Genomic DNA, 27,114 nt, shown 5'->3' with positions numbered 1-27,114 from the left:
TCGGGAGAGTCAGTTTACAGCATGCGTGTTATAACAATAAAATAGGTCTTTAAATTCTTTAATTAATATTACCTATTTATAGAATTACGTTTGGGACAAACTTTCTGGTGCACAAATTACAAAGTGCCAGAACAAAACACTGACAACACCATGTTTCTTGGGTTGCAAAATACACGCAGTCCGATTGACGCTGACACTGGCTTGTTCAAATTCAAGTTGACGTGAAACGTGAAAAAGGGATTTATCGTTTAAAGACAATCATAAATCCAACCATATGACCCTTTATATATATATATCCTCTCGATATTTTAATTTAAGTTGTTTTAAAATTGATAAAATAATAAAAATAAGGGCGATAACCCTTATAATGAACCTTTATTAAGTTAATGCAACAGTGTAAGTAATTTAAGGAACTTTGGATATTAAATTAACTAATAGGTCTATTGCTTTATTATCGTGTTCATTCTTCCTTCTCCACTCATTTTCTACTATGCTCTGACTGTAAACATTTAGTTTGGTGATAGGGCTAGGCCTATATACATTTTATTATTATTATTATTACTATTATTAATATTATTATTATTATTATTATTATTATTATTATTATTATTATTATTATTATTATTATTATTATTATTATTATTGTATTGTTTCTCTTAAGTACAGACAATACACCATCTTAAGACACTAACCTCTGGAAATGTATCGTAGCCTATGTAATGAGTGGTTAGACTATTGCAGACTATGGAAAATAAATAGGTCTAATAATCAAGTAGGCTTAGTTTCGGGACAAACATGCACATACAAGAATTACTATTTCAGTCCTGATCAAAATAACAGTTTTGAACTATTCCTTTTTAATATTAGAAGATCTAAATCTTATCTTTGATAGATCTTTTAGTTGCCAAAGTTGAAATGTCAGATTAACTCGGCCCCTTTGCACGTTTCTTTATTCCCAAGATCGAGTTCGCTGAAAGAGAAACCCAAGAACAAAAATCTCTAATTTTATTGCTATCAGCGGAAGCATTTATTTTGCACCAGAGACAAATAGTCCACATGCACTGTAATACTATCCGTTCGCCTGCTCTCTACTTTTCATGCTGTTACTGAATCCCTCTTGCGGAAAGTCGCGATCATGTATCACAATTATAAACACCATTTTAAATTACATAATGCAGTTTGTCAACGGGAGAGAAAAAAGATGTGCAGACAGCATACTCTGTTATATTCTCCCGTTAATGTTCAATCGTTGAAAGCTCGAATGGACGATGCACATAATTTCTGAGGCCACAATAAATCACTGATTACAGCTGGCAAGAAATTAGCTTAACCATTTTTGAAAAAAAAAAAAAAATCAAATAATTTTGCTTAAAGATATAAGCGAAAACGCATTCGTATATCCTTAATGTTTTTTTTAAACGACGGAGCATACACTTTTTGATTCCGTGGTAAAAGTGAAATTTGAATACCCTCATATTTTACAATATCATATTTAATATAATAAGAACAGTAGACGTTTAATGCGTGTTCTGATCCAGGCAGTTAACGGTGTGGAATGTTTTAGTGACTTGCTGAATGTAAGGGAGATCGATTGGAACACCTGTGTAGAATTTGGTATGTTTCGCCGAACCCGTTGGACTCTGAATAGACCTAGAAAGTCACATGCAATAAAATGATCAAAAGCATCGCTTTTCAAAGATTTTCCAAAGACGTTTAAAAGATTTCAGTCTGCAAATGTTCAGTCGATGATCCACGGCCATGACATTGGTCTCACGAGTGCCTCCCAATGGAGGCCGTTTGAACCTACTCATGATGGAACAGTTTTCATTGCAAATAAATATAGACTGAAAAAAAATTCAAAAAGAAAATAAAACAGATGAAACAGCACAACGCGCGTCAGGAACACAAAAAAGGGCGTTAAATTAATAAAACAGATAGAGAGCAAGAGCACTTCTTAAAGCCGCCCCTCAATATCGCTTTGCCTCTGTCCCCTTGGAATCGTGGCTAATAACCTTGGTTCTCAGACAGTTTATGGCACCACACTGCAATTGCCCAAATGCTCCAGACACAGACAGCGTTTATGGTCGTGTTGCTGAAGCAACAAGGAGGATGTCCCCGTAATTAGGCGGATACCTTAGCGCCTCAAAGGATGCGCCAGCCAGGCCAAGTCGCTCTGCAGCATGCAACCATAAAGCTCAGTCTTTCTCTCCCCCTCTCTTATACTTTCTACTTTCTCTCTCCCTCTGACTTAGTTTATTGTTCGTAGGCTGCCATATATGAACGCAACGAGTATGGCCATAATAAACATTCAGATGATAACTGCAAATACTGTAACCACTGTGACGGTAAAAATGTCAGGTAACAATTGCTTTATCCCATGGTCAGAGAGAGTTCTTGAGAAAAAAACAACAACAACAAAAAAGCATTGTTTTTCATAAATGCACATAATGCGCATCTTTATGCTCATGCAAAATGTTGCCTATATGTACACAATTATAAGAAAACGGCGTACTACAAATACACGTTGTACCTCTTTGGTTATTTAATTTAGGAAATGCATGTTAAACAGATGATTTTCTGGATTACAATCGGCCAAATCTTATTTTAACCCATTGTTCATCGCGGTAGTAGAACATGGGCAAATAATTGTATTGTAAAAACAGTTATGTACCTATTAAGTATGAGAGAATGGAAGAGTCCACTTCTTAAAGATGACCTTATTCGAGTCCGGAAATGTTGTTTATGACTGGGATGCGATTCAGCGAGTTTGCATGTTTTCCGTGCAGTCAATGAGCTTATTGTCTCTTTGTTCAGAGTTTGCACCAAGTGAAAACTTTTGATGATCAGAATATAGGCTAATCAGTACGTAATTGCTTGTAATGAGTTTAAATTTACAATCCCGAGACGGCAGTAGAAGAAAGTGTTATTGCTTAATGGGTTTACTAACAACGATGGTGGAAATTCCATTTGCTGGCAAATCAAATAAATAATTCGGGAACATGGGAGCAGTCTGCTTCTCGCAGTTTTTCTTCTGTTTGGTCACACCAAAGTCATTAGGCCAACCTGTACAACATTCCTCCACACAAATTAACAAGCCATACGAATGGCCTGTCAAAAGTCTTTCTTTTTTTAGACCAATATATTTCAGCCATTTGCTCTCAATCTCCGCGTCTCCATCATAAAAGCAAAGAGAGAAGTAGCCTACTTGTTTAGTGTGTATCACGAGCTTATAATTCAATCATTTCTGTTCACCACAAAATAGTTTACGTTTTGTCTATTACAATCATAAAACAATCCGTACTTAAATTATGTGAATTTAAATGTCATATATGCGCTCTGTAATTCATACACGTGAATGGTGCCTTATCACGAACTTGAAGTTAACCGCTGAGAGTCTATATAACGTCTCTTATGTGATCTCATTAGTGCAGCTGTTGTATATTTGGATCTGTTGTTATTTCCTTGTCCTAGAGCAGTGGGTTGGTACTGTAGTACTGTAACCGGTCCCGATTTAGTTTCTTTTCCTTCATGCGCCGGTTCTGGAACCATATTTTCACTTGGCGATCGGTGAGGTTAAGCATCCGTGAGAGCTGAAGTCGTTTCTCTTTGTTGATGTACACGCTGAAGAAGAATTCCCTCTCGAGCTCCCGAATTTGAAATTTAGTGTAAGGACATCTCTTCTTGCGAACTCTGGGTCCACCTAAGAGACAATGAATGAATGAATGAACGAACGAACGAACGAATGAATGAATAAAATAAATAATCATTGCTCTAAATTTAGATTATGAAAGGCAAGAATGTTATATATAAAATATTATTTAAGGTTATTGAGGTTGTAAAATATATAAATATAAACGAACATTAGGCATATATCATTTATTACATAGGTATATTATTATATGACACATGACATTATTTTTATATTATCATTATTAATAATAATAATATGGCTGTCAGTGTTATTATTAAATACAAAAACAATAAGTGGAATCGTTTCATTTAATCTACAATAGATACATTTGAACATATTTTCTATCAAAAGCGTTGTTTTATATATATATATATATATATATATATATATATATATATATATATATATATATATATATATATATATATATATATATATATATATATATATATATATATATATAATAGCAGCATATTCTTACTTTTTAAACCAGTTGGGGAAAAAAACATTAATTAATTACCAGAGACATACGAGAAGCTTATTACTCTGATTGTTGTAAGCAATCCTCTGAAATCACTGCGGCCACTTAAACGCATTTTAAAGTTCAAGTTAAAATTGCGCTAGCTTTGAGTCTTTTCATGGCCAATTTCAATTCCAAGCACGTGATTCTCACAGTTTATAAGTAGCCTAGGTTTTGTTGGGAAAATCTCAGGCCCTCTATAAACCTTATACGCTTATAAAACAGCATATAAAAATTTAACAGGAGCGGCAAGATTGCAAACTTTCTCGCATGACAGTCTCCCTGAGCTCACTTACTGCTCGCACCGCTAGTCTTTTCCTCATTGTTTCCGGAAGAAGATTCGGGGCTACTGGTCTCCTGTCGATCCTTTCCTTCGGAGTCCTGCTCCGGCGCTGGCGCGGGTGCTGGCTGTTTGGTGGAGTGCATTTTATCCCTCGCTGCATAGTCGCTGTTCGCTACACTGTCCGAGCCGCCGTAAGCGGTGTCGAAAAACTGGTCAAATGCTTGAGGAAGCACCCCGTTTCTTCCAACACTGCCGTAGAAATTGTGCGCAGAGGTCGAGTTCGATGTAGAGTGATAATACGCAGATGCATTATTCTTGGGGAACATTTCACCAACTGTCGTTGCCGCTGATAAACACTCCCTGTGTACTATGTCCTCCGACGGATAGCACTGAGCCAGTGGACCCCGGTGAGGCCATTTACCGGACGCTTCAATAGCATAGTCACGGAATGTAACCTCCCTGACATGCTGTACCTGAGGCAAGTTAGAGGAGTAAGAGTAGGTGACAGGACGAGAAGACGGACTTTGAGATAGGAAAGAGGGCAACGTGGAGAAATCAGCACCCGGAACGTAATAAGTGCAGCTGGGCAGATACATGTTGGAGCCAACGGAAACCCTCTCGTCAAAATCCATCATTGTACCCGCGCAGCTTCTAGCTTGGGCTAGCGAGACCTACGCAACGCCCACAACATGCTCTCATGTGCGCGTGCCTCTTTACCCGCGTTGTAGAGGTATCTAGAGGCAGAAATTTTGAGACGTAAGATGACGTGGAAATCCATCTCTGTCCAGTCCAACTGAGGCCATGGTCACGTGATCTAGAAAAGACATTGATAGATCCTCGCTCACTGTTTGTATATCCACGAGAAAGCTATCCGTTTCTGAATTACGTATGGATTAAACTAAATTAATGTATTTGTGAAAACTAGTTTGTGAAGATAAAACAACAAATCAAATAATCACGATTGTGTTCGATTGACAGGGATGTTTGAATATATTTTAGACTGAAAAATACACGTTATATGTATTACTGTTTTCTAAATAAAATTCTACAAAATAAAAAGGTTATAAAGTCAGAGTAGCCTATTCTATATTCGCACAAGTTTATAAGTTAGGAACACATTTGTGACTTATAGCAAAGAATGCTAGCGAGCAATTATAACACAAACGGCATCAAAAAGAAGCAAACGCGTCTTTTGATATAAAGGCTGTTGAGAAAAGTGGATGGTTTCTGTAATCCAGAATTTAGAAGGATATTCACTAAACCTTACAGTCTTTCAATCATATTTTTTATTGTGTTTATAAAGTTATTTGACACAACAAAATGCGAGCAGTGATAGCATTACATTTGACCGTTAATGATTAATATAAATCTGAACACGATTATTTGTAATAATTAGATGGTTACTTCTCTGTTCAGTTTTTTTCAATTCTCATTCCAAGTCCAATTAATGTATAAGGACTAGCGAACCTTCAAATGCGCATCACCGCGGCCACTTTGTGCGTTAACGCGAATATAAAGTTTTGACACTGACACACCCAGGTGAAAAATACGTAGGCCTACTATTAAATACATTAAAAATGTACTTGAGTATGTTTTTAATACAATACAAATATACTATAATGCATTTTAATACGATTAATAGTATGTCTTTTTCACCTGGGCAGGTCTACTAAATAAATGATGGGCCTAGATAATGTAAACTTCAATCAAGAATTCAACCATATCTACCGGTACCTTATTTTATATAGGCTAGGTCTAACACAATTCTGGCAACTATCTACATTTTCAGAACCTTGGTATTGTTTTGTCATGTGTGTGACATTTTGTTTTGGCAAGCTTCTCTAAGTATATGTTATGTATGAAACAGTATTTTCTTCTTGAAAGGCCCAAGAATAAACGAGTTTAACCGTAGGCTTTAGACCTGGATTAGGCCGGTAAAGGCCTCGCTTTTCCACAACGCATTACCCTTAATCCCCTTGTACCATATGCCTCCGTGGAACCCAGAGGGAGGTGAGTAACACGAGCCTCGTTTAGTGCAACGTTCTTATGTTTGCACGGCGTGATTGTCGGGCTTTTTAAGATATTATGATTATACGATTCTATTACCACCATTAATATAGGTTCTTCATGGCAAACAGAAGAATGACACAAACACAAAATCGGTGGCCCCGAGACCAGACGCTCCGCCTCTTCTTTAACTCATGACAAATTCCGCGCTGTGTGCTGGGAAGGTTTCAGCAGTAATTTGGGATCAGGGTAGGCTACAACAGAAACCTGCGATGGGGAAGCAGAGATTTAAATGAAATTTGTACGATCTATAGAGCGACCCCCTTTTAGATCGTTTTATTTTTTTAACACAACTGCTCAACCAAGATGACTGGGTAGCACTGACGCATACCTCAGATAAAGACAACGATTTATCTGTACTCCAAAAAGTAAGTAACAACTCTATAGGGAAGCGCTACAGTTTCAGAGCAAAGTAATATTAGACAGAATAATAGCCTATTTAGCAGGACCATGGACTGAAATAATAAGAATAATAGGATATAATGCCAAATGGACATTAATAGTCCTATCCAGCAATCCTTAGGCTATATAGGCCTAACTTTTGTATCAGATTGTATCAATTTGATATTATATAGCCTAACGTTATGTCATTCTGTTACGCTTTTGGCTTTCTGTTCCACAGTGCATCTATGTCTAGTCTGGTGTTGCGGCCCGCACCCCCTCACTCAGGGTCGACTTCAAGTTCGGGGAGGGGGACGGGGACGGGCTACCGCCCACCGCGCAAGTCTGAAAAAGAGAATGAACAACAAACGCCACGCAAGCCACTCTATGCCCCGGATGGAGTTTCACAAACGTCGCTATCACATAAGGGAACGACAGAAAGCAAAATAACGTGACAAGGGAAAAAACAGGCACTTGAGAATAAAAAGAACGAAACCTCCCAATAAAATTGCATAGCCTACAGTCTCTCACACACATTCCACTTCATAACAATAATAGCTATAATAGGCCTAAATCACTCGCAGCACCATACCGTTTTTAAGTAACTGTAATGGTAAATATGCCTATAAGAATAATCACTGTGAAGCTATAATAATTTAATCTAATAAAATAAAAAAACATGTTTTTTTTTTCCAGCCAAGCTGGATATGGAACTGTATGGAGTGACCGATCCCACATGCATATCACTTTTAAGTACTAAACTGTTAGTTATATTGAAATCCCCATTAGAACTTCAGTGACACATTGCAAGAGCAATTTGTTGCTAAAGCACATCAGCAGAACAGTTAATGAGCCCTTTGCTTTTTTGTTTGGGCATGCGGGAGGAGAATGGTCTGCAATTAATCACAAATTAGATTACAAATGACTTATTTGTAAAATACCTATTTGTTAAAATGCATGCAGTAGCCTTTACGAAAATTTCGTTTACAATTAGGCCTACATTGCCAATTTTTAAACGATGATTAAAACAACACTGTAATGTAGCCTACACAACAATTAACAACAACAATAATAAAATTAATATTGCTTTATTGTCGTCAAACAATTGTAAATAACGCAAAATAATGCAATTTGGTGTTTCTTTACTTTGTATATTCCAAAAAAAAAAAAGAAGAAGAATACCAAGATAGTAATAATTCTAAAAGATTTGGACATTATTTGGAAGTAAATTACAACGACTTTTGAGACTGGCATGCAACTTGCACTACACAAACATCCTAAAAACAACGGACTTAAATTCACTGATTAACTCCTTTGTTATCTACGTTAGCTGATGCGTAGCAGGCTATGCAAACGCTTAAAACCTGTATTTTTTGCATTTAAAATATATATTGTCTAAGAAATTTGTTTTGAAAGTGCACGACAAACCAGGGACTGGCTGAGAATGCAGTAAATTCATGATTAAAACATGTAGGCCTTTGCACAATAAACTATTTGTTTAAAAGGGTTAAAGCAAAACAACATTGGACTTTAAGAGTCGCGCGCATTGTAAATAACTTTTGCAAGTTTAAGATAATATAAACTGTAACCTAAAAGAGTTATTACTTTTGTTACATAATGCAGTAGTTGAGATATTCAGCGATGTTGTTTTTGACTAGAACAAAATCAATTTAATAACGTTTTACCACATGGAGCGCATTTTAGTTTTTTTCTGTGTTGAGATAATTTGTTTGAATTTGAGTTTATAGTTATATATAGTAATATACCATTAGAAGTGTGTTGATTGGGCTATTTAGCAATAATGTTATTTATTCGAGTCGTGTTTTGAAAAGGAGCGCGGTAAATATGCACGCATCTGACAAAAAATATCTCTGAATGAAAAAATATCTCTGTATGACTTTGCGTCATTAATTTCTATCAAACACATTGTTAAGAGAGTAGTAAGAAACAGTTATCAAATATAAAATGCATGTGTTTTTCTCCGCTTGAGATATTGTATGTGGCCTTGGCTTTCATTGTCTCTAGACGACCACCCCGAGCTTTAACCCTTTCTAATGGCTCACAGAATGAAACCTGAGAAAAACCAACCCGCGCCATTGTACCAGTCATTCACAAATCTCTAATCTGTCTCACAACACATTCCGACATTCTCTCATGAAACATTCAGGTGTTTGAGTCAAAATCTTGAGTAGCCTACTGCCGAGTTAGGCCTATAAACAAAATGCAATAGGCTATATATATATTATAGGCTATATATTATTTTATTTTTATTTTAAATAATTTTTTTTATGCAATAAATAAAACAAATGTAATTATCAAAGTTTTAAAATACTTTTTTATTTCTTGTTTTTCTATCAATACGGACATGTAAAATTATTTTATAGAACAAATCACATTAAAATTATTAAAACAAATTACTTCTAGTTATGACAGGTCCTTTTTAAGACTTAACAATACAATCGAATTCAGACTGATCGTTCACTAACGGACAACTAAAAAAAAATCCAGAGAGAAAAAACGAAATCCATAGAGAAAATGATTTAGATTTGCAGGCGCTATTTAATTTTTGTTCTGTAGATGGCGCCAGAAACCAGATTTACTATTCATCAAAGGATTAGTGAATGGCTCAAATGCATTCACTGTATTACTGACTACGTGCGCGCACTTGAGACATTACGTCAACACAACAGACCTTAAACACACAGACAAGCTGACACAGAAAACTGAAACGTGACTTTGGAAGGCATTATCATCTTTTCATCACCAGCATCAAGTCTTATTGTAATCGGAACAATCCGATCAGTTACCTAATTATGAAAATAATGTAATATGCTATATAAATATTATTATAGACCTGTATACAATAAAGAACCTGGAAGCTTTTTAGCCTATATTTATTTATTTACATGGAATAATAATGAAAAAAAAAACTACTTTGGAAATTCAAAATTGAAATAGCTGGTACCGACGGCCTTAATATCTATTACATACCATGGAGATTGTAAGATAGGCCTACGTGACTATTTGCTATCTGGGACATGGACACGGAAAAAATTCAGTTGCAGATTTAGCTGCAAAATAAGGAAAATCTGGTTGTCTAAACACCAGGGTATTAGCATTTCTTTTTTTGGAAACTTTTACTTATATAAATGTGCCAATCACGTGTTAAATTAAGGTTGAAATATTTTTATAATTAGACATTATTACTATTAAACACTAGACACTATTTTGGCCTAGACTAACCGATCCGTATCTGTGATAACGATTCAGCAGTCAGCAAGAATTCAAGGTTTACCGCTGCATTACAAACATGATATAAATTATTTCCTGTTAAATGTAGATAATCATACTTTTTTATTCTTAACGTAAAAAACACAACTTTTTGCTAAGGATAGTTAAAACAGATAAACGCAAAAGCATTTTACATGCATGTCTGTTTGTGTGTGTACGTGTGGCTTCTTCTTTTTGCCAAACTAAAAAAACAATTGTAACATCCCATGGAACCTGATCTAAAAATTACGCATGACATGACTATAAACAAACTAGGCTACTATACTTAAAAAATATATTATACTAACAAAAAATGAAAGGCCAGAGCATAACAACATAACAAAATTCGAAAGGATTCAGCAGCAGAAGTCGTTCTGGTATAAAACTAAATGTATTCAAAATGATAAGCTTTCTAAAAGAAATATATTTTCTTTAAATTATTTAAAGATGTAGCTATAATTTTTAAGAAATATAAAACTTAACATCACGTTAAATTAAATTACACATTCTGCCTTGTCATTAGAAATCAAGCCTGTGCATATTGCGCATGCAGAGCAAATTTAGTTTTAGCTTCATGTTGCTAAACTAGGCTAAATGTTCGATGCGAATTAAAACGCCAGAGTCTTGATTAACAGACGATATTCTTAGAATTAGTCATATAGCCTATCAAATCGGCATGTGTAATTTGCACAAATTGACATTTATCGACGAGTCCCAATATCGGTCTCAATGCAGCAAATAGTCTGCAACTTAAATGTTTCATGTAGGCTTAAAATAAATATGCAATCGTACATGAAATAAGCACTTAATTTTCTTGACCGATAAGCAAAACGTAAACATTCAAGCGATCTCAAAATAAGATGGCAACACTTCATTATAATATTAATGATACAGTTGTTAAAAACAATATTGTTACCGTGATCGCTCTTTTGTATATATTTTATTGTTTGAGTTCATATTTGTTCTCTTGTTTTTATTTGATATTATTAACCAATAGGTTATAGCAGCTCTGTAGGAAAAAAACCTCCAAGACAGGCAAAAGTAAATACATTTATACATAACAGATCGTTATGTGGTATTCAATTTGTACAAATGTTTCATTTTACAATTTATTAATTTTAATAAAAAAAAAAAAATTAAAGGCCGGCTGCTTCACTTACAAATGTACATCAGAAGATGGCGCAATTGCTCTATCATGCGGCTGAGGTACGCACCCACCTAGTTTTACATAACTCAAGAGCAAATCCGAATGCATCACTTCTTGTTACAAACTAAGGACAGGGGGGGGGGGGGGGGGATCATAGTATATTCACGAAGACATACGTCTTTTACAGTTTTGGATACCATCCAAAAAGTCAATTACTTGCTTGTATCAACTGCTGCATTCACAAAGACCCTAGTCAGCGTGTTAAATACAATTCAAGTTCAAGTTTTGAATTTTTTCCATTTTAATGGTTCATTGTTTGTCATGTTCTTTGATGGTGCAATACAAGGGCATAAATTATTACGTCGCCATACATATTTTTCTTAAGAATGGTTTATTAGGACGGATTTCGCGCAACACTACAACGACAAAACACACATAAGATACTAACACACAGTAAGTTTATAGTGTAGCCTATATTATTTTGGCCCAAATATAACCACAGATTGTACATGGCCCTGATAAACTACAGGCTCCATGCCTCTCCAGCATGATACGAAATTTCATGAATTTTAGATTTCAAACAAAGTATAATTTCAATTATAATCGACACTGGGGGTGGTGAAAGAAAAGTCGTACCACACTTTAAAGAGTTACAGTATCACAATTTCCAATGTATTTCTCTTCATTATATATTTTGGTGAGCAGTAAATAATCTCAACAAACCAACTTATCTTTTGGCTCTCTTTGTCCTGAGTTGGGATTTGCAGCGCAGAAATGACGCACCGCGTCACTATCATTCCTGTTCGATCCAAAGTGGTCACTTCAAAGCAGTAGTCCAATGAAAACAAATATTCGTTAAAACGTCTATAATAGCTTTGAGTGTGTGTGTGTGGGCCATCACTGTTTAAAATTGTTCGCTTACATTTACACAGAGCAAAGCTAACTGCTGCTTTTTAATTTGTTGACGACTTTTTTCTCCTTTACCCTTCGGTTCTGGAACCAGATAGTGACCTGTCGTTCAGACAGGTTGGTCTGAGCGGATATCCGCCTGCGTTTGTCCTTGGTGATAAACTTGTTGGCAGCATACTCCCGTTCAAGCTCCTTAAGCTGCACCTTGGTGTATGGAACACGTTTCTTCCTCCCGCGGCGGAAGGAGCAGCCGTCTGCCCCTCCATGAGACACTGCCTCTGAAAAGAAAATTGCAATAAGAGTATTGAAATCTGTTTAAGGATGAATGCACAGTACTGTAATCACTGTATAAGACTTTTTCTTTTCTTTTCTTTTCTTTTCTTTTCTTTTCTTTTCTTTTCTTTTCTTTTCTTTTCTTTGCTTTTCTTTTCTTTTCTTGCACTACTCTGACAGTAGCCTTACCTGGTATAGACGATTTCCACACGCTTCCCGTCTGTGGCTGCTCTTTGGTGCAGTAGACCTGCCCGTTCCAGCCACTGGCTGTGATAGCCCACGGTTGGTAACTCTCCATTGGTAATAAGGACTCATGCCGGGGTTCTGCAGGCCCGCTGACTGCCTGGACTACAGGCACATCCAGATAGCTCGGAACCGGCTGATACGGGCTCGAGGCGTAGCTCGAGTAGAAGGCAAACTCCTTGGCGCGCGAAGTGGCATAATCTTCGCCTGTAGACGCGGACGTGTCCATGTATTTTTCCCCGTAAGGTGAGGAAGAGACAGGAGATTGGGCGCATGTCTTCACACCTCCACCGCCCCCGTGGTGGTGGTGGGACATTCGGCAAGGATAGTATCCACCGCCACCGAAATATCCGTATGTAATGGAAGCGCTGGCTGAACCCTGGACGGCTGAACAGGGGCTGCATTGCTTACCAGGCTCACCCGCTCCAGCGGCAGCCACTTCGCTAGACGGATAAGCAGCATTGGGCGCAAGAGAGGCAGGGTGAGCCATCAAATTCCTGCACGGGCTCGGCGAGAAGTTACCTCCCGTGAACCCTTCCATATTCTTACCGGTGTCGTCCAAGCCGCCACCGTTATCATAGAGAAACATGACCGGGTCAATCCAGCGCGGGCGGAGAAGCAGTGACGTTGTCATAGCCCGTCGGACATTGAGACGTGTGGCTCTTTTTTGAGAAGCCCCGAGACTGAAAAAGAGGAGACAGTCGATTCCGCGAGAGTCAAGCGACTCTGACGCACCCTGCGCATATCCAGAATCACGTCTCGATTGGCTCAAAACTGGTCATGTGATATGTAAACTAGGATGATAATCACCTCAAGTGCTAACAATTAAACCGAGCAAAAATGCCGTGATGTGAGATGACTATCTGTCAAAGGATTTCACCCGTTTAAAAATGTTAAAAATGTGAATGGATACGCGAGTAGATAAACGGAAAATGGCAAAATCAGCTGTGGTCTTTCATGAGATTTCATCTCTGTATCCACTTTACTGGAACTCTAAAACAAAAAGGTTCATTACGGGTTTGTTATTTAGAATAGTCATGGGCGCTGGTGTAAACATTGAACGAATAGTGTAGCTAATTGTAATCGCACTAGATGATTGCAATTTTGCAAACATCAAAATACGTTCGACAGCCATTTGTGAGCTGCTGCCACTGTCCAGCCCTTGGTGGCCATGCCATCAATTTGAAGATTAAGATTTAAACAGAAAACACATTGAATACTATTTAAAAAATAATGATGCGCCTTGTTTTAAATAATAAAGAGGTTAAAAAAGTAGCCCTATATCATCGTCCAAAAAAATTGTTACTCTCTAAATTTTTGAATAATTTCTACATCCTCAAACAACAGGACATTTATTAATCGAAATTTAAGCATTGAACGTCTTATGATGCAATACAAGTGTGTGCTAAAGCAAGCCAGGTGTGCCTTTTTACGGTTAACAACGAAATCTACAGGTTATTTTCACTATAGGCCTACTTAAAATTGGTTGCAAGTGATGGCAGTTAAAGAAAAAGGTCCAATTTTTGAACGTGGCATGAAGTCCTGCTGCGACGGCTTCCGTTTTGTTTACAAGATGCGGAGACAGAGAACACCCCCTTTATTCGTCTGTGCATTTTACGTGCGGGGCTGACGCGTCTGTAGGCCAAGGTCAAGTTGAAAGTTGCCGTCTGGCCGCGACACTGTGCCTGTTGGCCTATTCAGACTTTGATGGCCAGTCTCAAAACTTACAAAAGAGAAGAGTCGAATGGTGAGAAATCTTTGGTGAATGAGATACGTCACAGAAGCCTTTTTACTGGCCTGCCACTTTGTATCACAAATGTTAGCGAAACTGTGGAGAATGAATATAGCCAATTTAATACGATTTCTTTTCGATTTTGTATTTTAAACAACTAGACGTGGGTTATTTGCAGCTGTTTTCTGAAGAAAACCATGTATTTAGGTAAGAAGGTTGAAACGTGTCAAACAAAATATTGTATGTGAGCATATAGAATGTTTTCTAGATTCTCGAATGCAGGGACAAATTAGTATTTGTTTCTGATTTTGCACGAAAATGATTCTTCAGAAATTTCGAACAATAACCCTATATAAATTTGCAGTCCAGAGCGCGCGATAATGTATTGAATTGATTCAGCATATTAGAATTTTCTGATTCATAAACAACCTTTTTAAGTGTAATTCCTTCACAATGTGTAAACTAAGCTTATTTTGTATTTACAAAAAGCAAAAAGAAACTACACAATCGCGTCATCCGAAATATTTTCTGTGCTTTTTTTCGCAGACAAAATAAGAATAGCCTAAACGTAAGTAACTATTATTGTGAGAATATATATATATATATATATATAAAGAAATTTATATAGCTCTGAAATTCATTTAATTTCCTGATTGCTCAACGTGCTGTAGTGAACTAATGTATTAATATGATGACAATGCAATGATTTAAAAGTGGACGCACCTTCTGTGAACCTGCAATAACCTGCAGAATTCTCATTCAGACACAGCACGGACATCATTATTATTATTATTATTATTATTATTATTATTATTATTATTATTAGTAGTAGTAGTAGTAGTAGTAGTAGTAAGACTAGTAGTAGTATTTAAAACGAATATCTTACTGTGATTTCACGTAGTGAACTAAAACTGATAATTTGTTAGAAGATTTGAAAAGGTTAAATAATAATGTGGGGTGTTAGGAAGGGTAGCACTGGGTGCGTATCGCGTGTTGTCATCTGTGGGCAGCAAGACTGTGTTGACTAAGAATAATCTATAACACGTTTGTGATTATAAGCGTCTGCAAGAAGAGTATGGAGTAATAATATATATTTCATATCACACAATGAAATCTACTCCCACCACATGCTTTGGCATATTTCTTGTTTAGTCAACAAAATGTATAGTTAACATCGAAAGGATGATTTGCAGATCAAAATAATATTTTAATATAATATTTTGTTTAACGTGCATTTCAACTTGTTGCCCTCGGTATCTATTGCAAGGAATATGTAAAAATATAAATGTTTTTATAATGATTATTACGAAATAACAAAATGTAACGATATGAATATGGGAATAATGTGAATATGGGATTATGTGTTTATTATCAATTGTACTGGGAAATTTTTCAAAAAGGATAGGAGCCTACATTAATTTTAATATTTAGCTGTGGATGCGCGTTGTAAAGTGCATTGCACAGCATTGGACATTGCTCAATCGTCAAACATTATCGGTATTTTAACATTTCGTTTTGTGTATTATATTCAGTAAAAATGAACAAACAAAAATAATGTTAAATAATGGTTCATTGCATAAGGCAAAAAAAAGTATTTTCTCGATTATTATTTTTCTCGAAAATGTAAATAGGCCTATGCTGCCTTTACTTTTACAAGTTGTATATCAGTTTCTGTGTTGCCCATGTACAAATTGTGTTTTTAACGAATGCTTTAAACGAAATAATCGATGATGCACAACATAAATTCATCCACAGCAAATGCTCTATTTTATCTGACTTATGAATGAACTGAACACTAGGCTACATAAAAAAAATCTATGTTGTTATGTTTAGTTTATATATGTTTTGTTTAATTGATATTGTTTCCTATTTTAAATATGGATTAAATCTGAATTTGTATATGACACCTTGATGACGCATCCTAGTTAGGCTATATATGAACAATTAAAACGACATTTCACAGTTTAACACTTGTTCGTCGAGTTAACTGTTGTCGTTGTCAGGCCCAAATTCAAGGAAGGCCTTGAAAATAACCCTTGTGATATCACATCGTGTTACATAATATACATATACAGCATATATACCATTGTTTATATTGCATATATAGCCTATCACTTCACATTTTGTGATATAAAAGATAGGCTATGTATTACTCCTACTCTCCACGCTCTCATTTTTAATCAGCATTTAATTTCCTTCGATGTTTTCAGTAAAATTAGGGAAGACTTCTGTAAATTTCGATTAGTCTTGTATGTATTTATCCACATGGATTATTTACAACTGTCGTTCATATAGGCCTACACAAAATTAGAGTTTGAGTTAAAGATAAATTTAAAGCATTTATCAAATCAAATTTCGTAACACAAAGCGATACAAAAATATCAGAGACAGTCGATGAATGTCTTGAAATGAACCTAAACGGCCAGTGAGATTTCGGATACGGATTACATTTGGACAGCCTCCCAAAGTAAATTATACTATGATAAATGGAAACCAATGAGCACGTGTTTTGACACAAGCGTCCTTTAGTTGGCCACTGGATCACTGCAGAGGGTGTTTTTTATTTATTTATTTTTTATGTGTTTTATGCATTAGTTTGCTTAAAAAGTATAAAATTACTACATATTTTTGTAAAAAATTAATACTTACTTAAAGAACATTTATAAAGTGGGAAAGTGGAGTTGTAGTGGAGACTACGTTCTCTGCGCGTCATGGTCAAGTTCAAGTTGGGCACAGTTGTTAAACTTCTAGTAGAAGTTTGGTAAGCACTATGGGCGGATCTGGTGCAGTGAACACGCGACAAGGCCTAAAATTCCCCTCACACCGTAATTACAGAAACAACAACATCATATGAGTCCATTATGCTATTTAATCCTATACTTAACTTAAGGAAAGAGACTTGTCAAGAAGAAACCACGATAGGCTAAACTAGACAGCAAGTTGAGTTAAGTGGGCCCATTTATACTAATAATAGATCACTTATATCAACCTGTTAATCAACCGAAGGAAACACTATGGGGCCAGTGAGTGATGAGATTGACAAATAATGTTGTCTAATCAATAAAATACCGTTAAAAGAGTTTAAATATAGGCTACTGATTGGTGATGGTGATGATGGTACATCAGCTTCACACTGAAAGTGTATACAAACGACAAAACAGATGGATAACGGATATTAAAGGGTTGGTTCAACCAAAAATGAAGATGATTTACTCACCCTCAATCCATCCTAGGTGTATATGAAATTATTCTTTCAGACGAACACAATCAGAGTTATATTACAAAATGCCCTTGGTCTTCCAAGCTTTATAATGGCAGTGAATGTTGCTCTGTTTTTGAAGTCCATAAAAGTGCATCCGTCTTCTGTATTCAACTTACGGAAAAAGTGTTCAAAATGCTTACACTATGTCTGACGAGTAACTGGTGTGCAGTGTCCAGACGTAGCATAAGCAGTTTGAACTGGGAGAGGGCGGCGCGGGCGCTACACTTTTTCCGAAGACGGTCCGCTGGAAGTTAGACATTTTACTTTATAACGTTTTAAATATGGATATTTTCCTTGCATAAATGCATTTCTTCGCTTCAGAAGGCCTTTATTAACCCCCCGGAGCCGCGTGGAGCAGTTATGATGGATATAGATGAACTTTTATGGACTTTCCATAAACATCCATTGCCATTATAAAGCTTGGAATAGCCAGGACATTTTTTAATGTAACTCTGATTGTGTTCGTCTGAAAGAAGAATGTCATACACCTATGATGGCTTGAGGGTGAGTAAATCATGGGCTAATTTTCATTTTTGGGTGAACTAACCCTTTAAGTAAGCTTGGTGGGAAAAAATGGAATTGGGAATATTTACATAAACTTGCAAAGATACGATTTTTATAGAGGAAACGTTGTGTTAAAATGTATGTAGTTTGAGGGAAAAATAGGAATCAAGGAGTCTTAATTTAAGAATGTGAGATTCATTATTACTAGAAAACGGGGGATAATATTTGTGATAAAATGCCAGAATATAGCAGCAAACACATGAATTTATTAAACAAATGTAAACAGGTCTAGCCTCAAAATCATCTATATAACTTAATCAGTAATTTATGGATTTGACCATTTAATTTAAAGACTTGGTTGTACAAAAATGTACAAGATGCAGCCTGTACTTTCCATGAAAGAATTACAAATATATGATTGTTTAAAGTTCAAGGACGCCTGCAAGGACTGCCCACAAAAAGGTTTATTGGTGGTGTAGGAATGTACACAAGATGAGACACAAGGAATGTGAACCAGGGTCCATGTTTGAGGCCAAACATATTCATTAATTTAGTCAAATAAAATTGTTCTGTTGACACAATTTTATGCAATTTGGGTTTGATTTGAAATCTACTGTATGACCTTGAAGATTGGACTGCACCTCTTGTTGAGATACTTGATACTTATTAGCACGGCCAAAAGACAACTTATTGCATTAATACTTAGGCTAAATGTATTTTTGTAAGGAATCCAATACCAATCCCTGTGTGTCACTAACATCTACTAACCACACTAACACTGGACACAGCCTCACTAGAATGCCCACATTGCAATCAAAACAGACAGAGCCCAATTGGTTACACAACATTGTACTTACTCAAACAGTACTGCATAATACTAATTAACTGCATGTAGTTATTATAGAGTTACTGTTACGGTTAGGGTTAGGGTTTGGATTAGGGTTAGTTACATGCGGGTAAGTATGGAATTACTATAACTATCACCATAAAATAAAGTGTTACCAGCCTATTTTCTGCCAAAATTCACAAATTTATCCAGTAGCCTAAATATTACAGTTTTTCTCAATTGCTAAAACACTAAACCCTATTGTCTGAACCAAATGCTCAGTTGCCTGAACCCACTGATTGAATCAATCACTCTTTTGGCAAAACCATAAGCACTTTTCACCTGTTTAGACACAATTTGCCAACACATTTTCATTGTGATGCACCCGTGCTGCAAAATGGTGAGCACAGGTGACAAAAGTCAAACACAATTAAAGCACAGATGTCACCACTTGAACACAACAACTCAAAATTGATCACACTTGTGGCTAATGATGTGAGGGAACATATACAGTCAGCAGTTCAGAAAGCACTGGTTTGTGAGGCCCTACAATGGATAGAAATCTGAGAGGAAGAGTTCGGGTGAGAGGAGGTCAAGGTGGTCGAGGTGATCAGTGAAGACAAAGGACAGTAATTCCTGATGAAATCAGAGCTACTGTAATTGACCATGAGGGAGGCTGGACAAAGGGTACAACCAAACATCAGTAGATTCACTGTGTCCACCATAATCAGAAGATTTAGAGAAGAGAACAGGTAATTACCTTTTTTTGACATTATAGTACAGTATGTAAATGTTGACAGCAATTATTGTATGACATACTATATACTGTACCACAGTATACTGTAAGTATAGTACATCACTGTACCAATATACTGTAGTATTGTATTGGAGGGTTGGTCTAACTGTTCGTATACTGTTCATGTATATTTTTGTACTTTATTTTCACATGGGCTTACTGTACACAAGTGGCAAATGCATAAGATTTCTGTTTTGTCTTTTTGTACAAGTGCTAAATGAACAGGTTTTTTTTGTTTTCCAACATGTATTTAGCCTACAGTGAACAATAAACATTTATTTCTCCAGCTTCATGTCCTGAGCATTGTGTTTTCTATTTTTCTACGTAGTGTTTAGTGACTGTTCAGTAGTGTTTTTAATTTTGATTGACGCGGGGCACGATTTGACAACATAGTTCAGTTTTGAGCACAGGTTGAACTGTTTTGAGGTGAAAGTTTGGTTTTGAAAGAAGAGTCTGAGGTTTTGTGAATGTAGCTTGAAAATTGGGTTTTGTGTTCACAGTTTAGAGAAAAGGAGAGCAGCTTTCAAGAAATGTGTCTTAGCAATCGAGAAAAACTGTAAAGTTTGAATTGCTGAATTGCTAAATTACTTGTGCGATTAATATTTCTTCTTTAATACTTAGAATTGACAACAGGACCTAGTAATATCTATCATTACTTTTTTATTTGCGCTATCATTATTTTACGGTAAATGTATTGTTTTTGTATATTTCACAGGTTCTCATTGTAAGCAGCTATACAGTTTTTCCTTGTCAATAAAGAACACTATAATTGAACACTGAGAGAGGGATTGAGAGAGAGAGAGAGAGAGCGAGAGAGCGAGAGAGAGAGAGAGAGAGAGAGAGAGAGAGAGAGAGAGAGAGAGAGAGAGAGAGAGAGAGAGAGAGAGAGTGCTCTAATCTTTCCTAACAGGCGAGGGCGCACGAGGACAGCTTTGATGATTCAGAGAACTGTCACCGCGGCCACACAAATAGAGCGTCTGACGTCACGCCACAACATGCGGGTCCCATCCACTCAATTCGATTATGTGTAGAACCGCTTGTAAAACATCCCCGGATTTCCCATAAGCTAAACTAGAGGACAGAGAATGTGGAAGAAGGCTGATGCGAATTGAGAAGACAGAAGCGTTGAACTGCATATAAGATAATAATCATTAAGACAATAACCACTGTTGTCAGCCAGCAAAGCCTTTGAAACGCAAATCATTGCAAACTTCATACAATACCAACCACCTCTTAACCTGATATGGTCACTTAGGCCTGGTTATTTTAACGAACTCGTTAATTATTTTAATGAACTTAATTAAAATGAAATAATGTATTTTAATAAAAACATTTGGCATTTTTGGAAAATGTCGAAGGCCTACATGTTTTATTTTAGATAGATAGGAGGTTTATGTGCAATTAAGATGAGTCGAGCTAATTACATCCCAGTAGGTTATGATCCTATTGCTGCCTCTGTAATGTATCAACGGTGTTACATGGTTATAAGGAAAAGCCACACGGTTGCAGGCTATATTACACCACCAAAAACGATGAAAGCCCTTTGGTTTGAGAAGTAATATCAAGTTAAAAACTACTGAGGCCATATTCTTTAAAGCCAGTGAACTTCATCTGAGCTTTGTTGCGAATTTTACTGCCCGAAATCCGACATCAAAGAGGATGAGGGAGCGGCCTCCTCCCTGAAAGCAAGCAGTGCGCTAGGTTATCTTTGCAGCCTATATAATATACCCGACAGAGTCGTCTCCTGGAGCCCGAAACTCATAAGCCTCGCTATTAAAGTGTTGGTTTTGTCAATGACCAAGAGACAAACCAGGATTTTGAACTTTGTCCATTTCAGTCTGCTATCATGCTTTCAGAAATATAATTCAGAAATAAAACAAGACAATGGAATCTAAGATTTATAAAGAAAACGTTTTGAAGTATATAAACAACATGATAGATGCAACATAAAATGTAATCATACAGGGAAACAAACTTTTATGCATTTTATGCAAAATGCATTTTGTAATAATGGACCGGATTCAAATACCAATATATTCATTCTTTGTTATTGTGGTTCATTTGATATTAAAATAAGTACAATTATTATACTATTTACCGTGCACATATAGAGTCTAATCATCTGACACCTAGAAAGTTAAAATTTAAACATTCCAGAAATAAAACTGGACAGCTGCTTCCCGCCAGTAGGCGGTGAGGGTATATGCATTGTTGGCGCGGCTCAAACAAATCTAATTAAATGTCAAATACCCTGTTATTCTTACTCCTGGTCACTGGGACCTGACCTTTTTGCACTTTACTTGACACCACTTTGGAAGATCGAGTTAGTGCGGGAGAAAGAGCGAAGTGAAGAGAGAGTGACTGCGATGGTGCGCTGCAGAAAGGATGGAACTTGTACTCTTCAAATTACGCCGCAGGCAGAGAGACAGCCCTCCTCATTTTTGGAATATTCCCATTCAGTCTGACGTCTTCCAACGCGCACTGACTGTGTTGATCGGCGAAGAACATGTGCTAATATATTCCGAAAGGCTGCCATTATGACTCCTTCCTATCCAAGTGGGCTTAAGACAGGGAGATAATAGATAGGGTTTACCATATCTGCGTTCTATCACATTATTCAAACCTTGACTGTCCTCGTTAATGTACATTAGCGTTTTTTTAATCCATCAAAAAGCCATGAACCACACTTTCTTCTCTTGTGTGAGATTATTTAACCAAATTATCTGAGTTCAGTGAAACAAAAATGGCATTGACATTGTGTCATCTCATTGACATTATATTGGGTCTATATGAACATTTTAATTAACATAATAAAAACACATTAAATTAAATTATGACATTTCTATGGGATAACATATATGAACAATGCTGAGTCAAACACTTTATTATTATGACTCATAATCATAAAGTACGAACATCTTGTAATTTAAACGTGTTAAAAAGTTAAAATTGGTGCATCTTTCACGCTTCTAGTATTTAAATGGTGATGTAGCCTTGAAATCACCTCTGTCTCTGCTAGTCTACTCTCCTGCTCTGTTTATTCACTCTAAATCGACGCGTGGCGTCACTGAGCCTTCTATTATGACGACTGCCCTATTAACAATGACAGCGCGTGAGGAGAGAGAGGGCAATGGTGATCCCTCCCAGAGTTCGTGCAGCACTCTCGAGCGCTCGCATCGCACAGCTCCTCGTCTGCGTTTGCTGCTCCAAACTGTCTTACCAAGCTCCGGGAGATCTGGTCCTCTGCTCTCGTCTAACGGTTATGGACAGCGCTAAGGACATGCTGATGCGCGCCGAGGGTGGTCATGTTGGCACACTATCTGCCAAACCTGGCTCTAATTTGACGGAAGCTACTGGAGACCCCATGCGCAAGTTACCGGACAAACCGATTAACCAGAACAGACTAAGTCCAGTGCCTTATTCGCAAAGCCTAGTGGATGACGCGACAAAGGGACACCGTGGCGCACCGTACGGAGATGTGACACTTGCTAGCAAGCCCTCCGCGCCAGACAGAGACCTGTCAGACATTCCCAACAAAGAGGCCAGCAGCTCAGATGCGGAATCAGACCTCTATGAGGAAATAGATGTCAGCTGTACCCCAGAGAGCATGGATTACCCGAGTGGGCAAGGTAAACAACTACGGCTCATAGTATTCTTGTCTTATGTGTATTTACTTATCCACATGTTCTTCTCCTGTTTGTAAATTCTCGCTGAGTGAGAATACACGCGACCATATTACCAAGTTTAATCGATCTGCGGTGTAGCTCACTGCTTGAGAGCGCGTTCGATTGTCAGCTCCTGTTACGTTATTGCGAGCGTTTTGAATTAACGAGTCAATTACAAGGCCACCTTGTAGCTGGGGTGGTGTCTAGGCTTTAACAAGTTGTCAAGTCATCCTACAACAATCTCCAACATCTCATTAACTTTTTTCATTTTCATTTCATTTAATATTAAAATATACCATGATGTGTAGGCTACTTTAAAATTCTTACGGAGTCTCTCAATTCAAACTAATTCATACTATTAAACATTATTTAAAGAAATTGCGCAAAAATAAATGAAGTATATTTCATTTTTTTAAGTATGCATAATCAACAAAGGAATTATTCAAATAGGCCTACCTAATTTTCCTCGAAAGTGCACATTAATTCAAATTAAATGCAATATCAAACCGGGCATTTGTTTAGTCTATATTTTGAAAATAAATAATTATATTTTGAGAGTTGCATGTTTTATTAGTTTTTCTCCACTGGATATTGATAGAGAAAAGCTAATAAAACATGCAGTCTTGATCTCCGAAACTGTTTTGTTTTTTGTTTGTTTGTTTTGCGCTATTAATTATGTAGGCCTACATGTCCGAAATAATTCAGTAATATTAAAAATATGAAATTTAATTCAGACGCATCTTATTTATTTATTTATTTATTGTGTGTGTGTGTGTGTGTGTGTGTGTGTGTGTGTGTGTGTGTGTGTGTGTGTGTGTGTGTGTGTGTGTGTGTGTGTGTGTGTGTGTGTGTGTGTGTGTGTGTGTGTGTGTGTGTGTGTGTGTGTGTGTGTGTGTGTGTGTGTGTGTGTGTGTGCAACAAAAAGCATTAGCAAGCGATGTAGTATGAACTCTCTATTAATAAATCGGTAAGCAGAAACCTTGCAATGGAGGTAAGTCCTAAAATCACTCATGTTTATTTTTTGTAAGGACTGGCGATGGGCTCGCCGAACCACGGTAAAGAAGTCGGTGTGGAAAGCAAGATAGGCTCAGGCCCCGGTTCTCTCAACTATGGTTCTGACCAGATGCGGAGGTATCGAACAGCATTCACGAGGGAGCAGATAGCACGACTGGAAAAAGAGTTTTACCGGGAAAATTACGTATCCAGGCCACGAAGGTGCGAGTTGGCGGCTGCCTTAAATTTACCGGAAACAACAATAAAGGTATTGCATTGTGCCTCCGATTCTATTTTACGTCTATTATACGTGTGTGTGTGTGTGTGTGTGTGTGTGTGTGTGTGTGTGTGTGTGTGTGTGTGTGTGTGTGTGTGTGTGTGTGTGTGTGTGTGTGTGTGTGTGTGTGTGTGTGTGTGTGTGTGTGTGTGTGTGTGTGTGTGTGTGTGTGTGTGTGTGTTGAAAAAGGTAACCTGATTGATTATAAAAACCCTGCCAAGATTGCTCCAATCAGTCAATGCGGGCAGGCTTATCAAACGATGAGAATTGTTAGAAATTAAACGATCACAATAGTCATCACATAGCCTACCTGTTATTTTATTATTTAATTATGGGAGCATTCCTCTTGGTGTATTGCTTATCCAAATTAAATTCGCTTACATGTACTAGGCATCACTCTATTATTTTATGCCTACTTTGCTGCTTTTGGTTACAGGTTTGGTTTCAGAACCGTCGCATGAAGGACAAGAGACAGCGGCTGGCTATGACTTGGCCGCATCCTGCCGACCCCGCCTTTTACACCTATATGATGAGCCATGCTGCTGCCACGGGCAGCCTGCCCTATCCATTCCAATCTCACCTTCCTCTACCTTACTACTCTCCACTCAGCGGTGTGACTGCAAGTTCAGCCTCTGCTACCGGGGGTCCATTCTCCAATCCGCTGCGCTCGCTGGACAGTTTTCGGGTACTTTCACATCCATACCCACGTCCTGAGCTACTGTGCGCCTTCAGACACCCGTCACTGTACCCCAGCCCGGGTCATGGGCTTGGTCCTGGGGGAAGCCCATGCTCCTGCCTTGCCTGTCACGCTGCCAGTCAGTCAAACGGGCTCCCACATAGGTCCAACAACGCAGACTTCTCGTGTTCGCCCACGACCAGGACTGAGGCCTTCCTCACGTTCTCACCAGCAGTCATCAGCAAATCATCTTCAGTGTCTTTGGATCAGAGGGAGGAAGTGCCACTAACCAGATAAGACGACAGCAAGAAGCCATGGATTCTTCGGGTACTAGGCTATATACGGATCAGCTTTGGGCACTTTGGCAGTATTTAAAAAGTCAACGCATGAACTACTCAAAGCAGCTTGCACAACACAAAAGCAATCTGCTTTAGTTAAGGTTTCGAAACTGTGGATGTTTTCCAGTTAAGAAGCTATGTTGTGCAGACGGAGTCTTATTTAAACACTGTCAGGCCACGGACTTTTAAATAATATTTGGAGAAATTAGACACTGATAACAGAGATATCATATTAACTCAAATACTTTTAAGTAGGCTACACCCTATAAACAAAAATGTGACAAAGGAGACAAGGAAATGTATTTGTAAAAAATGACTGAAGGATAGCGCAAAATCTATGATAATTTATACTCTTTCATAACCAAACAAATTGACCCACATGCAGTTTCTTTCACATTAAAATGATGTTTTTCATCTAGCTTTTTAACAAGGGGATTTGTTAACCGAGCACGGTTGGCTCATTATTCCTCCTCCACCGAACACCCGGTCCCGGTAGCACTCCGAAATGTGCAGATGCGAGGGAAATTAAGGAGTGATGTATTCGGAAGAGAGAATTTTTGAATGTTGAATTAATGATAATGCTGCACGCTCAGAGACTTGTCTGCCAAACCGGTAACAAGGCGCCAGGGGAGCGGATTAAGAAGCTCCATGCGAGGCTTGCTGGCTTGACGGGAGAACATGCGCTAGAGATCCATTGGACAATCACATGCGGCAAATTGGGGCGAGCCAGAGATGCCTGTCTTACCCGCATACCGTCAGCTGAATACCATCCCGTATCGTCTCTTCTCGGCCTTGCTGTCGGCTTCACCTTCACTCTGAGACACACAATAGCCTACAAAAAACATACACTCAAGAAAAATGGTAAATCCCGGTAATATTTATGGACATCGTCAGTGGTGGCAATATTTATTGATTTATTGACCATAATGTTTTTACATTTATGTATTTTGAATTCTTCCATCAAGTTTTCTTTAATGTATAGTTACCTATTCTTCTCAGTTAGGTTGATTCCGTTGTGGGAAATGCGCGAAAAATGGGTCAGTAGTGTTCTGATTAAATTGAATTTCATAATAAACTATTTCAAACGAAAAGTGACGAGTGACTAATGTTTATTCTTAAAACGCCAAAGGTATCATTTGAAAAGATTGTATAGGCTATAGTGATGGAACACTGTAAGTAATAACCTATTTTCTTCGAAGATTTGTAAATTAATTTATTTAATTCACAAATGTATCTTTCTAGACTTTCTGAAAGACAAACA

At 37.4% G+C, this 27,114-nt stretch overlaps 3 protein-coding genes across 4 annotated transcripts; 1 reads left to right on the top strand and 2 right to left on the bottom strand.

The window, feature by feature from the left end:
- Window positions 1-2,433: 2,433 nt before the first annotated feature.
- On the bottom strand, window positions 2,434-5,213 carry hoxa11a (homeobox A11a). 2 transcript variants are annotated; one of them, XM_079830108.1, is made up of 2 exons: window positions 4,508-5,213; window positions 2,434-3,700 (listed from the first exon to the last, which is right to left on the bottom strand). In XM_079830108.1, exons 1-2 carry the CDS (start codon window positions 5,127-5,129, stop codon window positions 3,468-3,470), a joined length of 855 nt encoding a protein of 284 aa, XP_079686234.1. In that variant the 5' UTR covers window positions 5,130-5,213; the 3' UTR covers window positions 2,434-3,467. The 2 variants fall into 2 exon arrangements, with proteins under 2 accessions (XP_079686234.1, XP_079686235.1); XM_079830109.1 differs by having other exon boundaries at window positions 4,517-5,213.
- A 7,085-nt stretch (window positions 5,214-12,298) lies between these two features.
- hoxa13a (homeobox A13a) lies at window positions 12,299-13,418 on the bottom strand (the record flags this gene model as incomplete). Its single annotated transcript, XM_079828863.1, has 2 exons — window positions 12,299-12,540; window positions 12,731-13,418. 2 exons carry the CDS (start codon window positions 13,416-13,418, stop codon window positions 12,299-12,301), a joined length of 930 nt encoding a protein of 309 aa, XP_079684989.1.
- A 9,748-nt stretch (window positions 13,419-23,166) lies between these two features.
- Window positions 23,167-25,812, top strand: evx1 (even-skipped homeobox 1; the record flags this gene model as incomplete). Its single annotated transcript, XM_079829157.1, has 3 exons — window positions 23,167-23,533; window positions 24,598-24,830; window positions 25,276-25,812. 3 exons carry the CDS (start codon window positions 23,167-23,169, stop codon window positions 25,810-25,812), a joined length of 1,137 nt encoding a protein of 378 aa, XP_079685283.1.
- Between the last annotated feature and the right edge of the window lie 1,302 nt (window positions 25,813-27,114).

This window comes from Gobio gobio (genome assembly GCF_949357685.1).
Source record: "Gobio gobio genome assembly, chromosome: 11".
NCBI classification, from domain to species: domain Eukaryota; kingdom Metazoa; phylum Chordata; class Actinopteri; order Cypriniformes; family Gobionidae; genus Gobio; species Gobio gobio.
This window is presented reverse-complemented; position numbering and strand designations above follow the sequence as displayed.